This window comes from Sminthopsis crassicaudata, chromosome 1 (assembly GCF_048593235.1).
Source record: "Sminthopsis crassicaudata isolate SCR6 chromosome 1, ASM4859323v1, whole genome shotgun sequence".
Lineage (NCBI taxonomy): Eukaryota > Metazoa > Chordata > Mammalia > Dasyuromorphia > Dasyuridae > Sminthopsis > Sminthopsis crassicaudata.
The window spans coordinates 381,690,564-381,708,001 of NC_133617.1; the positions used below are offsets into that span (position 1 = coordinate 381,690,564).

The 17,438-nt window shown below is 31.3% G+C and overlaps 1 protein-coding gene across 3 annotated transcripts in view; it reads left to right on the forward strand.

Annotated features, from left to right (window-relative positions):
• WDR7 (WD repeat domain 7) overlaps positions 1–17,438 on the forward strand; it is a 472,816-nt gene that overhangs the window by 74,927 nt on the left and 380,451 nt on the right. For all 3 annotated transcript variants that reach the window (XM_074279428.1, XM_074279427.1, XM_074279429.1), the window contains exon 14: positions 10,383–10,597. In XM_074279428.1, coding sequence (XP_074135529.1) covers positions 10,383–10,597 — 215 coding nt within the window. The remainder of the gene's footprint in view (positions 1–10,382; positions 10,598–17,438) is intronic.

Sequence of the window (17,438 nt, forward strand, 5' to 3'; positions counted from 1 at the left end):
TTATTTTTGTACCCCTACCTATAAGGCTATATAATGCTATATAATTCCTATAATACACATATGGTCATAATAGCATACTTTTTCTTATTATTAATTCAGACTTTGAAAAGGTGCTAAAATTAATAGAAAATGATAAAAGGGTACCTTAGTCCTGCCATATTAAAAAAAATAAACCTTCTAAAATGGGATTAGACCATAGTGATACTCATTTTCATTTCAAATCAGACGTACTTTAATTTTTGTCAGAAATCTATCCTAAAGTTATTTTTAATGAAGTTGGGATTAGTTTAGCTGTGGGTTTGAAAATTGTATTTATAGGACAGATTCAATAACTTGAGACATTTGAAGTGACCATGGAATCATATTTACCAGACTTGTTGAGAACAGTTTTTTGTATGAATTATATTTTAATTTAACCTTGTATCATTTGATTATTGCTCTTCCCTCAAAACTGAAATTACATACTAGAAACAGGAGGTGGTGCTGCAGCTTAGTCCTTTTATTGTTAATGGCACATTTGAAGTATCAGATATTTATTATCATATATTTTATCTTTTTTTTTTTTTTTTTCCCTAATGGTGTTTTGTAAGGAGGGATTGGGTTTAATTGCATATTTTTCAGTAAAAAGACATTGAATTGTTTTTCTATAGTCTTGTCATTTACCCTTAAGTTTAAAGATAAGAGTAACAGTTAATGGAAATTCTAGAAGAATGTGAAATGTTTTGGAATTATTGCCAAAAGCGAGGTTTGGTTAGGTCCTGGACAATGTTCAATTAAAGTTAAAGCTGAAGTGAATGATTTCTTCGTTTTATACATGTGGAAGAGATGGTGTCTTAGTTGTTTTCTGTCTTTCCGTTATCCCTCATATTGAAGTACTCTTCCTTCACATTTTTTCTCTCATCCATTCTTTATGTTTCTCTTGCTAGTATTCTACTTAAGTTTTCTATATCCATGTTCTAAACCATCAAAGTAATAATCCAAGTGATCTTATTTATTCCATCTATTTTATGTCCTAACCTGTACTCTGCTGAGTTATTTTTCCCAATTCCTGATTTAATTTTGTCACTCCACTGTTTTTAAATATTCAAGGCTTCCCCATCGCTTATATGCTAAATTTCAGATTCTTTAGCTGTTTCAATCTGATATTCTTCATGGTAGGCCTCCAGATTTCTAGCTAGTCATCACTATTTGTTTCCAGTAAATTACTATTAAAATACTGCTTTGAACATTTTTGCCTAATAGGGTCTTTTTGTTAATCTGCTTGAATCTGAAATATAAACATAGGATAGTTTTAATATGGATTTAAAAAAATATTAGTGACTTAAAGCATTTTTCATATAGTTATTTATAATTTGAAATTTTTTGTGGTAACTCATATAGTCCATTTTTACATTGGGGAATAATTTTGGTTTCATTTTTTTTTTTTATTCTTTCCATATTTCGGATATTGGACTTTTACTAATGATTGAATTACTTATAATTTTTCATGCTGATTATCTTAACTAATTATTTTCCTCTTAAAAAGTACAATGACATTTAAAAATAATGTACAAATTAATTTTATAAGGAATCTGCCAAATTTTTATTTTTGATGCCTGATTTATATATTTTGAAGATCAAGAATTTTTAAAAGATACATAGCTATTTGTAGCAAGTTCAGATGTTTATAGGATTTATTGTGGGTTTTTAGGGACTTATCTGATTCAGCATTTTGCATCTAAAATCCCCATAGTTTAGATTGTGACAATTGAAATGGAGTGCAGAAAAAAAGATCTGCTTGAAAATTTAAATGTATGATGTTGTAATATAACTCTTGTAAGGGTTTGTCAATGAATTGTGGGAAATAATCAGTGGTTCCTTTATTTAAATCATATACACTTTAAATTAAATCTTTTCTTTTAATTTTTTTCTCAAATTAAAAGATTTTTAGATTTGAAAGAAGAATAATATTGTTTATATATTGTGTTTCCCAAGTTAATCTTCTTCTTTTGATTAATTTTAATGGCTATTTGTATTATTAAAAATTTAAGAAAAAACATTGAATGCTAACATCTTGTACATATGTGGTATAAAACACAGAATTATATCTATCTGTGTTTCTTTCTGCTTAGCAAAGTGTCTATAAAAGACTTTTTATTACTTTGTTTTGAGACACTTCTCACTATATTCAGGAAAGTGATGTGAATTTTCAACATCTTGGAGAGGGTATTATCTCATTCAACCATTTTGCTGTTTTAGCAAAAAGTCTAGAATAAGGTTCCCACTCTGTTCTTACATATCCTTTTTCCCCCCTGAGGCAATTGGGGTTAAGTGACTTGCCCAGGGTCACACAGCTAGGATGTGTTAAGTGCTGAGGTCACATTTGAACTCAGATCCTCCAGACTTCAGGGCTGGTGCTCTATCCACTTCACCACCTAGCTGCCCCACATATCCCTTTCTTAGTGATTCCCTATGTCATGTAGCTTGCTTCCAACACTAGATTCTTTTGTAGTATTCTAGTCATAGTATGAATTATTCCTAGTTCATTTCACTGCATATTATTTAATATTAAGACTTCTATGTTTTTCTGAACCATTTCCTTTCATAATTTGTTATAGTTTAGTAATATTTCATTACGGTCATATACAATAATTTGTTTAGCTGTTCTTAAATTAATACTCCTTTTGTGGTAGTTCTTTAAAACAACAAAAGATGTTTCTATATTTTTGTAATGTAAGGTGCATTCATCGAGATAAACAGGTAGATGATGTAGAGAAAGCAATCAGAGGAGTTTAATATCGGGACTCTGGAATTGGTTACTCCTTTTTGTCAGGAGTGATGGGTTATTGGGTTGTTGTTTGGCACATCAGTAAACCTCTGTAAATTTGGAGGTTTTTTTTCCCCTCTTTGAAATATTATATTGAAGAGTAGGACTACCTTTCACTGGAGGTGTAAATAATTGGTCAGTCAGATGAGTGGTCCAAATGATACTAACAAGAACAAATGCTAACAAATGAGGAACATTCTATTTATTATTACTGTATTTCAAAATTTCAAAAAATTGTAATTTTTTTTTTTTTAAGATGTAGGCACTCTTACTACTGACACAGACCGCAATTTCTTCATACTTCTCTGTAAGTGATTTTATAATTATTCTGGCCAGAAAAATCATTGTCTGGTGCTCAGGTCTCTGATAGATCTCTTTATAAAATAGATTGATCCTGAAGAGACAGTTCATGATGAACTTATACTTGATTAATTCTTTCCAACTTGTATGATTTGCCAGAACTTTCTGCCTTCCAGCTTGGACTTGTTGAGTGTGTGGCTCTGTGCTCTTAAGTCAAAGCTTCTTAAACTTCTTAAACTGTGGGTCACAATCCCATGTGGGGTTTGTTGGCAACAATAAAAGGTTTTTTAATGCAATGGCCAAAAATGAATTCAGAATCAAATATGTAATGAATCTGAAGTGTTTCTGGCAGCTCTTACCCAAGTTGCATCATGCAACTGACCACTGCAGCCTTGGTTCTAAACACATATGTACATTTTGCACTGTGCAGGCATGAATTCTGTCAGTAACACCTTGACTCAAATTAGAAATGGGGGTCATGTAAAAATTTCTTAGGTGAAAGGGGTAACATTTGGAAAAAGTTTAGGAAGCTCTTGTGTAAGTCATCACTGTAGTTAGAAGAGGAACTATTCCAATTGCCTAGTATTTGTGGATGATTAGACATCAACTAATATTTTACATTATCTCAGTAATTTTACTATGCTAATTGTACCCTTCCTTTTTTAGCTCCTTATATGTTCCCCTATTTGAAAGTAATTTTTTGTATTTTTATTTATGTTACTAGAATTTAGTAGTTACTTAATAATTGATACTTTCTCAGTCAAGAAAGGTACTCTTTTTTCCCCCTAATTTTTCTTTCCTAATTGTTATAATTCATATGATTTTTGTCTTTGATTATTTCTTGATTTGCATAATGGAATTTGACTAAAACATCCCTAAACCATTTTAGCTCTAATAATCTGAGCTTATGATCATTTAAAAAATGTGACTATGGGTTTTTACTGTCTTTGATGTTCATAATAATTTTATTTTCTTCCTCTAAACATGTTAGTAAGCAAACTGTCAGGATGGTAAGCTCAATTTAGTTCATTTTTGTCTTATCTGTATAGAATCTCATTCTTTTTTTTTCCCCTGTGATACTGTTAAGAAGGCAGCAAGGTGTTATAATGCTTGGAGGTCTGGGCTTTTGGAGTAAAGTAAGTCCTGAGTAGACAACTTAGTTGAGTACTACCTGTGTGACCCCAGCAAGTCCCTTAAAATTTTTTTCAGCTTTAGTTGCTTTATCTGTAAAATGGGTATAGTAATATATACCACCACACAGGCACTACTAATTTATTGATTGATTATTTATTAAGTGTCTACTATATGTCAGGCCCAGTGCTAAGTCTTTGGGATACAAAAAGAGGCATAAGTGTGTCTCTGCCCTCAGGAAATCTACAGTCAAATGAGGGAGAAGACAGGCCAGCAAATATAAACTAGGCAAGCTATTTACTGGGGAAATAGGAAGTAATTAACCCAGGGGAAGGCAGTGGAGTAAGAGGAATTCAGAAAAGCATCTTTGTAGAAAGTGGGATTTGAGCTGAGCATTAAAGGAAACCAGGACAATCAGTAGTTGGAGCAGAGTAGGGAACATGATCTAAGATAGAGGATAGTCAGTGTCCAAATCTGAGAGAATGTTTTACTTTGGAAAAAAGATAGGAAGGTAGAGTCATTGGATTAAAGGATACATGTAAAAAGACTGGAAAGGAACAAGGGGGTCTAGGTTAAGTTTCTGGAGGCAGTAAAGAGCCACTAGAGTTTATTGAGTAGGGGAGTGATGATTGGATCTGCATTTTACAGAAATCACTTGTGTGGCTGAATGGAAGATGGATATAATGGGGAGAGACTTGAGGTGTTAGACCTACCACCATTAGACTTGTAGTACTCCATGTGTAAGATGATGAGAGATACACCATAGAGGTGTCAGAGGAGAAAATGGTGCAGATTTGAAAGACATTGCATGACAAAAAAAAACAAAAAAAAAACCATGACGCAAGAAAATTCTTCCAAAGTGATAAAACAGGAGGGAAAAATAGAAATAGAAAAAAATTCACCAATCATCATCTCAAAGAGATTCTTTGTGGAGAACACATTGGAATATTATTGCCAAATTTCAAAACTCTCAAATCAAAGAGAAAATTCTGCAAGAAACAAGAAAAAAATTAATTCAAATATGCTGGAGCTACCATTAGAATTATACAGATCTGGAATCATATCTACTGACAATCAAAAGAACTAGCCCTCTAGTCAAAGTAGTATATCCAGCAAAATTTTATATATTATTGAATGGGGAAAAAAAGATCATTCAGCAAACTTGCAGATTTTCAGGACTTTCTTTCAAACAAGCCTGAACTCAATAGAAAATTTAACATATAAGAGCCAGTATCCCAAAGATCATTTTCAAGGAATGGGCATGTTTGTTTTTTACATGGAAAATATGCCATATGTTTAAGATTGCCACCAACAGTTGGGTAGCTCAACAGAAAGATTGGGGAAGAGTTGAGTATAATCTGACTAAAACAAAAAACACCTGAAAAAGGTTAAAATAGTAATTAAGTTATACAAATGAAGTGCAGAGGAAGAATAGACATAGAAACATTAGAGAAAGGTGGAGGACTCATAATTCTGAAACCCTCACATCAGGAATGGGTAATGAAGATAAAGCTATATATATATATATATATATATATATATATATATATATATATATATATATATATATATATATATATATATAATGAAGAATATATATAATATCCTCCAAAATCTTTAAAGAAATAAGAGAGGAGGGATGGGGGAGGGGAAAACAAAAGGTGAGTGAAAAAAACAGGGGAGGGATGCATGGATGAGGGAAGTTTAAGTAACAGCAAAGCAAGTTGAAGAGGAGAATTAAAGAAGAGTTATCAGGTAGAGGAAAAAAACCAGATAAATCAGACTTAAGGATACAATCAAGAGAAAAATATACATTATATTTCAGCCATTCTAATATTGTTTTAGATGTATGTTTACATGTAGGTAAATACATGTATAAATATATGTGTGTATCTGAGTATATGTAGGTATTCATGCATGTTGCTATATGTATGTGTCTATAGATACATATGTGATTGGGCGTAAATGTATATTGACTGTATGTATAATACATGTGTGTGTCTATGTATGTGTAAAATGTATGTTTATGTACATAACTTTATATGTATATAACATCTATGCTTAACTATGGCCTCCTTGAGGGAAATGGAAGAGATGAAAGGGGAAAAAAAGAATAAAGTAAAAGAAGTGCACAGCTAAGAACAAAAGAATAACCTACAAGGAAGCAAAAAAAAAAAAAAAAAAAGTTGGACACTCATGAGTATAATTTCTTCTTCTATTATATATCCTAATAAACTGGTAGTTTATTATATATTTTGAATCCTCCCTGAAGTTTTGCTGGATAATTGACAGTGTTGTATTCTGTTTTATTTTGTTTTTCTTTTCTTTTTTTTTCTATTCTGTTTTTTTTTTAATATAAAGTTTTTAAATATATAGAAAATAAAAACGGCAAAAAAAAACAAGAAAAAAGAATGAAAACAACAAAATAATCAACAAATTTAAAAAGTAAAAATAAAAGACATTGCAAAGATGAAATTGACAGAACTTGATAACACCTTTCATATAGAAATAAAGAGAGGTGAAAAAAAAAAAAAAAAGAAGTCCAGGATGACTCCTAGGTTGTGAACCTTGTGAACCTGACAGAGTAGGAAGATGGAGTTAACACAATAAACAGTTAACATAGAGAAGTTGAACAAATGGGTGAGGGTATGTAGGGGAAAGATTTACTTAGTTTATGTTTACTGGACATCCAGTTTGACTTGTCTGAAATACTGTTGTAGATACAAAATTGGAGGGCAGTAAGAAGGTTTTTTTTTTTTTTTTTTTTAGGTAGATCAAGAGATAGTACATGAAAAATACTTTTTACAAACCTTAAAGTGATATAGAAATGCTACTTATGGTACTACTAATAATGATAATGCTTTTTGCCTAATGTATGTTCATACACTTGATTTATACTTGCAAAAACTGCCACTATATCTTTTAAAGTGATAAGAGAATTTTTCCAAAAATAGGAGGTAACTTGTGACTTAGTTGAATTTGAGACAATTGGATTTATTTTTTGGTTCACTAAGAATGACTATTTTTTTTGATGTTGAAGATTGGAGTTTTCTAATAGTTTGGTCAACAAGTATTTATTAGATGATAGTTATTAAAATCTGAAAATAATGATTACATTAGGAAATAATTGTCCAAAATCTATTAAAGGTATATTTTGGATAATTAGATTAAGAATTAATATTTGACATAAATGTCTGGAACAAATGAAATAAAAATTTATGATTAGTTTGAATCAGCCTTGTAACAATAAAAAAGGATCCTTTATTTTTTTAATACTGACTCCAGTTTAGATATGGCTTGAATATTCACCTAAGAAATTTTATTCTTTCAGAAAATTAGACTGGGGAACCTGTATTCATGAATATCACAATTTAAAAATGGAATTCAAATTCTGATAAGTAGGCTTGTTCATTGAAATATATCTAATGTAGTCAGACAATTGTTATTATTAGATTGGCAGTTAAGTTCACTATTCTGAAGAATTTAATAACTTGAATTGGAATTAATTGTCAACAGTGCTTTAGTGTGCCTGTTTTCTATAGCCCCTCCAAAATTTGACATTTTTCATTGTCATTTTAATGGAAATGAGGTGATATCTCAGATCTGCTTTAATTTAATTTTCTCTTATTATTAGTGATTTGAAACATTTTTTCTCACATGGCAATTGATAGTTTTTTTTTTTTTTGTTTTTTTTTAAAGGCTGGGGTTAAGTGACTTGCCCAGGGTCACACAGCTAGGAAGTGTTAAGTGTCTGAGATCAGATTTGAACTCAGGTCCTCCTGAATTCAAGGCTGGTGCTCTATCCACTGCGCCACCTAGCTGCCCCTTGTATTTTTTTTTCTTTTGAAATCTTGCCTGTTAATATGGTTTGATAATTTGCCTTTTGGAGGAGTGACTCATATTCTTATAAAATTGAATCTATTTCTTATATATCTTATATATCTGGTTAACCAAGAAACTCATTGTGAAGATTCTGTTTAATTTTTTTTAGTTGCTTATTTCCATTCTTAATTTTAACTGCATTGATTTTATTCATACAAAACCTTAAAAATTTTATCATCTTTTTTTCTTTCTTGTTTATCTTCTCTTATTCAAAGTTGTAAAAAGAATACTTTCTTCCTCTTAATTTGTTGATAATGTCACTTTTAAGGCCTTAAGTAATATGTCCTATGTAATTTATCTTACATTGTTTTAGATATTGGTTTTCATCTACTTTTTATCAAACTGCTTTCTACTTTCCTAACCTTAACCTAATAGCAAGCCTTTTCCCTTAGCAGCTGGTATTTTTGTGTTTGAGATGAAATGAAGTTAGCTAATAGCTAGAGTTCTGGAGTTGAATTCAGAGAGACTTAGGTCCAAATTTTGCTTAAGACAGATCTTAACTGTGTTATCCTAGGCAGATCATTTGACCTTTATTAGACTTAATTTCTCTCTCTGTAAAGTGGGGATAATAATAACACTTACCTCACAGAGTTTCTGTGAGAACCAAATGAGATCACATGCATAAAGTACTTCGCTAACCTTAAAGTATTACATATAAGATTCATGCTGTTCTTATTTTTATTATTTGTATATAATGCAAATTTTATGGTTATAACATTTTTTCACATTTCTCACTTGAATTAGTCTTTGCAAGCATTATCTGTTTATAAGTGAGGGAATTTGAGATTCAGGAAGATTGACTAAGATGTCAAACACAATATAAATGGTATAGTTAGTATTCAAACCCAGATCTTGGCTAAGTGTTCTTTTCTATATTGCCAGTTGTGTTGACATTTATTATGCTACTGGACTTTTTTGATATTGAAGGAAAGAGTGAGTGTGATAACTGCAAAGGTCTGCTTCATTTAAGTCCAGTTCTTGCACAAGTTAAGACATCACTCCATGCTGTCACTGATCCTCTTTGAGAATCAATGAGGAACAATAAGAACAATCAGAAAACATGCTTTCATGTTAATAGTCTTATGTGTGTACTTCCTTTCATAACTTATCCTCCTTCTCCCCCAAAATCATTCAGTCGTGTTTTGGAATGGTCTTGAAAGAATTCCTGTATTGTCGTCCTCTAAAGTGACAACTGCCAGTCTCTTTGTGGATAGCATTTGACTAAATGGTTCTCTGCCTGTTAGGAAAGCACTGTTTGGTAGCCTAAGTGGAGATAAATCTGTAAACCTTCCTTAATCTCTCACAACTGAAAATATTTTGTCCTTTCTCAAATTTTTCTAAAGCCATTTTTCTTCATCTCTCATTTGTTTCCTTATACTCTTCTTTCTATAGTTACACTTTGTATTTTTCCCAGTAGAACATAGATTCTTTTTAAGGAAGGACTATTTTTTTTTTTTTTTTTTTTTGGTGTTCAGATCTTTATTGTCTGAGTACAAGTGCTTTGAATGTGTTCAATAAATGTTTGTTAGATTACATTAATAGGAAAAAAGTAAATATGCAATTTTAAATGTTCTTATTTTTTTTAAATAAGAACATTTAGAAATAGACTGGATTTAGCCAGATTCTTGAGAATAAATTAAGTTTAGTATGAGAATGACCTCAGAGAGAAGTTTATCTACCAGCTCGGTAATTTAAGATAATTTTATAGAGAAAAAGATACTGTAATTTGTATAAATGAAAGAAGATAATAATATGGTTAGTAGGGGAGGGATTTTCCAATCATACTTATCAATTTGGGTGAAAGCTTAAAATTCCGGAGTAGAATAATTAGTTTATGAGAACTTTAAGTAACTAGAGTATAATGTTTATTGAGGCTAAGGACTATTTCTTGTTTGTTTGGAGGAGGTTGAAGACAAGAGCCTCAACACCAAACATCATCCTCTAAACAGAATTATTGAAGTAAATTTCCTTGGTAATTATGGAGAAATTTGGTAGTAGCTTAAAATTTTTTGTCATGTCTCAAGTGGAATGGAATGTCACACAAGGGCTTTACAGAGAGGTAATAGGGAAGATGCCCAAGGACAGTGATGCCATTGTTTTAAATAATGAAGTAAAGAGTTGATAGAGGCAGAAAGTCCAGGATAATATTTGGGATAAACACTTATGAACTTGTAGATTAAAATTTTTTATATAATACAAAGCATTTTAAGTAAACCAATCTATATTTTGATATAATATTATATGCTTTTTTTTTTTTTTTAAGGTGCACTGGATCGTTGTGTGATGGGGATTACTGCAGTTGAGATTTTGAATGCTTGTGATGAAGCAGTTCCTGCTGCAGTTGATTCTCTTAGTCATCCAGCTATTAATTTAAAACAGGCTATGACAAGACGTAGTCTTGCTGCTTTAAAAAATATGGCCCATCATAAGCTACAAACTCTTGCCACTAACCTCTTGGCTTCTGAAGCTTCTGACAAAGTAAGTTTTGTCTATGACTATGTGAATTACTTAGTTCTCAAATTAGTAATATATTAATAATTTAATAGTATATTTTTTAGTATTTGTCAGACTTTGTGAAGAAAAGTATAGTGAAGGTAAGTCATTTTCTGTGTTTTATCTTAAATTACATATTCTACATATACTTTTAGGAATAGTTCAAAAATGGTTGTGAAATCTTATATTTCAATTATTCAAAAGTAGGTTCTAAGTCTTTTAAGGCAACTGACTTTTTTTGTACAATAGAAGACATTTTTCATTTTAACATATTTTGGCTAATGCTTAGATCCAGGTTAATTTATCCTCAGGAGAGAATGTCATTTGGCAAATTTATAAATTACTAATCATTTGTTTTAAATTTGACATTTTGCTTTCATTAAGGTCATTAATTCTAAGAATATATGAAAATGCTTGCATTTCACCAAGTCTATTTGAATTTTACATGATACATTCCCTAATAAAGGACCCAATTTCAATCAATATTTTCTTAATATGACATCTATAATCAAGATAAAAATATAAATCACATTGTATTTCATTAATTTTATAAATATTCTTTTGTTCTACAGCTTTTAGTCACTGTTTACTTTGTAAGAAATGCTGTGTGGTACTTTTTAATGTTTTCTATCAAGAATTGCTATGTAACTGTCTCTTTGGGAATGAAGGACAAGGATAGCATGGATAATTGAAATCTTGAGATAATCCTCAGACCTCATTTGAGTCAATAGGCAAAATCTCCACCTCTCTTAACCTTTTGCCAGTGCTGTTAACATGTAGCAAAAATAACTGATTTGAATTTATATAATTTTTCCCCACCATGTGCTACTTATCCTCTGATGCAAGAAATGTATACAGTGAAATGAGTAAAAAGACTTAAAATTTGCAGTTAAAATTGAGTTAACTTTATTTGAGACATAGGTAATTTTGGGATTTCCAGTGGTAATTGGTAATAATGCTTCATTGCCTATTCTGTTTCTCTGAAATATAACTTTTAACAATTTTGGATCTTAAAGTTTAAAACCTTTTCTGCATCATTTTTCTTTCCTTTATCCCTAATCCCTAGGGAGAAAGAAGAAGCCATAATTTAAACTTGACTGTCATGACCATATTTTCTTTGACAAAAGCTCCACAGATGCTTATTTGAGGAACCATGATTTATATGTAACATAGTTTGTAAATCATTATTATTAAGTAACAGATTTGGACATATAACATTTAAAGTTTTCTCTGATGTTTTTTGTTGAAAGGCAGACACATGATTTATATTTTTAAATATAAACAACATTCTTCAGGTTATTCTCTGGAAACAAAAAATAAAGAAAAATCAGTATAAAACTAGAAACTTAAAAAAAAATAAATTGTACAGTAATATGTACAAAAGTCTTTTATAAGTGGTCACAGTCCATTATGTGATTTTTACAGTCTTGTTTGTCCCAGTTTTAATAGCACACTTTATAGTGCAATTAGTGATAAAAGCACCAGATATCAGAGACACTACACTTAAGTATTGTAAAATATATTGCTTGTGAACATACTCAGTCCTGTGTAACAGTGGTAATTGTTGCCTAGCCTACCAGGAAAACAATTATAGGAGGGAAAAAAAAGACTTAAGAAGCTGAGACAGCAAAGGGATAATCACTTTATGAAAAATGTATGCTGACAGAACCATTAGGGATTTTGTTCACTGTTTGTTCATGTTCAGATTATGGGTCTTTCTGAGAGAAACTGCAAAAATGAACCATACTTTGGATGATAATAGTTTTCAGATCCAGGGGAAAAAATGTACAAAAAATAAGAACAGAATTTCTAATCTGAAAAATATGATCAAAAATCCACCAGTGTGATGGACTTTTCAAAATACAGGATTTTCTAATATAAAATTAGGTATTTCATTAGAGATTATATTCACTTTTGTTTATCATTAATAATTTGATTTATACTCAATAAAATAGAATTCTCAGCCATTGGTTATTAATATTTATATAAGTAATATTGTTAATCTCTATTTGTTAATCTAATCTATAGATAACTAATTTATACACAAAAGCAAGCAAACTATTTGCTACAGGTTTTTTTATTTTTTATTTTTTGTTTTGCTTTTTTAACCAGAAGTAATGAATTAAAAAAATGAAATTACTATTGTTTGTTACAAACTTAGATAGCACAGTAGTACTGGACTTAGAGTCAGGAAGACTCATCTTTGAGAGTTCAAATCTGACCTCAGACGTTTACTAATAACTGTGTGACCTGGATGAGTCACTTAAACCTGTTTGCCTCAGTTCCTTCTTTGTAAAATGAGCTGGAGAAGGAATTGGCAAACTACTTCAATATATCTGTTAAGAAAATCCCAAAAGAGGTCATGAAGAGTTAGACATGACTGAAATGACTGCACAACAACACTGAAACCTTTTTCTTATTGGATGAGTCTTTCTAATGGCATGGCAAGAAGTGTTTTTTATTAAATAATTATTGTGTATAAATAATATGATAAGCACTGAGGATACAAAAATACAATTTATGAGAGACTCTGTGCCCTCATGGGGCTCACATTTTAAATGGGAGAAGTCACTCCAAAAAAGCAAGAAAGAGCAGTATAGGAAGCATATATGGGAGGTCACAGTGGTTTAATCCTTGTATTAATAATAGGACCAGTAAGGGAATGAAATCAGATGGCCTGGAGGAATTCACTAATGGGAAAATGAGGTTAGATAGGTGTTAGTTCGGGGTGTGAGAAGCTTGTCTTGGAAAAATTCTAGCTTAAGGGGATAGTTGTAGCATTGAGTGTTAGAAACAGAGGTTCTATAAATTTTAGCATACAAAAATCACTATATACTCAAAGTACGTTTTTAGACAATATTTTTAATATATAAAATTAATTTTCCTATAGAAATACATTGGTGGTATGAATTCTAGGCAGGCTCAGAAAAATTCATATCATTCATAAATATTTGAAATATATCATTAAAATCCTATTTCATTGACTTTCTGTGACATGAAAGTGTCTCTGGCTTTTTGAAGGCTCTTCTTCACCAAGAAAGATATGCTTCTAACACAGGTCTAGCAAAAGGGTGTATGTTGTGTCTAATTACCACACCAAGTGAAACTCTGAGACTTATATCCTATTAGGGCTTGGCACATAGGAGATGAATTGTTTTAGCTAAGGTAAAATTAAGGTAAATTATATATTAAGAAATACAATGGTTTAGTATATTCTCTCCTGGAGAAAATATTTCCATTGATAAAGGTCTTTGAAGAATTTACTGATAATGATCACAATCAGTTTACCAGAGAAGTTCTCTAGGGATAGCTTTTCATATGAAAGACGGTGTATAATGATCTTACTGTGTAAATATGGAGAGTGAGGGAATGTTTGCAGTGATTTTTAAGAGTAAGCAGTATCACTAGCTCTAGACTAAGTCCTTTTTAGGAGTAAGTCAGCTATGAGAAACAGATTGAAGAGCTTACACAACAATTGGATGTAATATATTCAAAAATACACATTTAGAATCAATGAATAGAAGTCTTCAAGAAGAGTTATATTCTGTGAAAAGCTTGCAAAAGAGTTATGTCATACTGGATCATAAGCATTATTTAGAAATGCATAAACTAGAATGCAGTTAAGTAGAATAGTATAGACCAAAGATTAAAGCACAAGCAAGGCAGAGGACTGAAGAAGAACTAGAAAAAGGTAATCTATTCTTACACTTAGAAGCACCAAACATTACAAGTCTTAAAGCAGAACTAGAAATATACAGAAAGCAATATTCTCAAGAATACAGATTTAAAGCCTGTTGAAAATAACAACAGAGAAATTTAGAGAAGATGTATAAGATGCTGTTCCCTAGAATGAACTGAAGCAAACACATTCTGATGTGAATAGACAAATGAATAGGTTACAATATAAGAAACAGATTGAAGACCTTTCACAACTCTTGGAAACAGCATCTAAAAATATGTATACAGTTGGAATCAATGAATAGAAGACTTCAAGAAGATTTATTTAAAAGTCTGCAAAAGAAATGTGTCGAGTTGGAAAGAAATTAAAGGCAATTGGAAGAAGTATTAACGTTAAGCATCATTTAGAAATGCCTGAACTAGAACACAATCAAGAACAAGATGAGCTGGATACTAAAAAACAACTAAATAACATCTTAGTATTCTTAGTCACAAGGAACAACAACAACAAAAAAAAAAGATAGAGGAATTAAGTGATAGTAGACAAAAACAAATGGAGCATTAAATTCAAGAACTGGAAGTTGAACTCTCCAAAATGAAAATCTTACATCTAGAGTCTAAGACAGAACTAGAGAGATACAGAAATCTTTATTCTCAAGAATAAAGATTTACAAGACCCTTTTTGGAGCCACTTCCACATTGTTGGAATTCTTGGTACTTCTGTGGTCTTTCCTAGAAGAAATTCAGTATCTTCTTTTAGAAAAACAGTGTGTTCAGAAAACAGCAGAGACCTGCTTTGCAAATTAGCAAATTAGCATAGGGTTGGAAAACCATATGGCTAAAATTGATGATGCCACTAATGAACTTGAACCTACATCTTGCTGGATTTCTCCAATAGGAGCTATTTATGAGTCCACAAAAATGCCAAACCTGAATTAGAATCCAGTTTCCAAGGCAACTCAGAAACACTTGGGGGATTTAGAAGGGGAAAAAAATGCTTTAAATAAAGGAACAAATAATGTACACTTTAAAAAAATCACAGTAGATTGCCCCGTAGTCTCTTTATGAGACGACATAATTACACAGTATAAGTCACACAGTATGGATTATCATAAAAGAGGTTTTAGTTTCATTATTGGAGTGAGCGTCAGCATTTTTTAAAAAAAAAATTTAACATATGTTGTTAGGCATATAACATATCCTAGGGTGTGGAAATACCAAGAAAAATGAAAAACTCCATTTTTAAGGAGCCTGTGTTTTATAAGAGTGCTCACTGATCCACCAGAGTATTGGATGTCTTGAGACAGGAAAGTAAATCTCTCACTGTTCTCTTCCCTAGTCAAACTATATTGTGATTATTGTGTTCAATTCTAGGTGGTAGTACTTTTTAGGAAAGACATTTTAAAAGCAAAATATTGTCCTAAGCAGAGCAATCAGGATTGGGTAAAGCCTAAAGATCATATAATGAGAAGAATGTTTATTGGAAATGGGAATATTTAGTGATATGTGCGGGATATTATAAATGATTTTAAGAATTTGATGGATTACATGAAAGAGGAATTAGACTTTTTTCTTCATGGATCCTAATGCAGTACTAAGAACAAATAGGCTAGAGTTATCAAAAGGAAGATTTTGACATTTAGAACTATCTCATTTAGAGGTGATAAATAACCTTGAGAGATACTGTATTCACTCTCACTTGATATCTTCAAGGAAAGGTCGGAAAACCTTTGATAGGTGTGTTTCAGAGGTTTTTTTGTTTTTTTTTGTTTTTGTTTTTTAGGTTTATAGTCTCTGGGTTTAGCTCTCATTTTATATAAGCTCTTGTATATTCATGATGAAAAACAAGGTAGCATAAAATAGTTCTGTTGTACATGTTAAATCCTTCATCAGTATTGTGAGTTAAGTAGATCCTTACACTGGTCTGAGAAGCCATCGCTTAAAAAATATTTGTTTTTAAGAGAAAATATTTTTGAAGAACCATACCAATGGAGCTTTGAAATAAAGCTACCACTTCATAGGGATATGTGGGGAAGTGGGGATGGAGACAATGTAGGAGATTGGAGAAAGACAGAGAGCAGGAAAAGGAGAGAAAGTGTGGTGAGAGAGGAAGGAAGAGAGACAGAGATAGAAAGAGATAGAGACATACACAGAGATACAGAGAGAAGAAGAGAGAGATATATACACATACAGACAGAGAAATGGATAGGAAGAGAGACAGAGAGCTAATGTTAATAATGACTGATATTTGAATATATAATGGTTTAATCTATGTAGATATTTACACAAATTATTTCATTTTATCCTCACATGATCCTTGAGATTAGTGCCACTATTCCCATTTTGCAGCATTTTTATATCATTTTGCAGCTTAGTGGCAGTGATTAAAGTACTACTAGATTTGGCGTCAGAAAGGCCTGAGTTCAAATTCAGCCTTAGACATTTATTAGTTGTGTGACCTTGAACAAAATATGCAACCCCTGTTTGCCTTAGTTTCCTCAACTGTAAAATTAGGATAATAATAGCGCTTCACTGGATTTCTGTGAAGATCAGTTGAGACAATATTAGCAAAAATTTCTTAGCACATTGCCTAGCATATAGCAGGTGCTATATAAATTTTAGCTGTTATTACTGAAGAAATTGAGGAATAGAGTGATTAAGTCAGTTGATAATTTAGAAAATTGATCATTAATGACTAGGATAATGGTTGAGCAAACTTTTATGAATGTAATATAGTGTGATACATAAAAAGAATATAGAGAGACTTGAGAATACTTATACAAATTGATACTGAGTGAAATAAGCAGAAGTAGAACAATTTCTGTGTGACAATACTAATGTAAAGATAAAAGGTATTTAAAGACTTCAGAATTCTTTTGTAAGAGTGCCATGTGAAATTTTGAACTGGTAAACCATGCCTCCTGAGTCTCAGCAGAGAGATAATGCCAAATAAAGTACATATTTGCATAACATGGATGGCATGCTTACTTGGTTTGCTTGAATGTGCTTATTTGTCATGACAAAGGATTCAAATAGAGGTAGAGGTCATTAGTTATAGTGCAAAAAAGGAACACCAATAAAACTTTTGTTTAAAATATCTTGAAGGTAACTGGAAGAATAAGAGTTGTTTTGGAAGGCATAGCTGGTT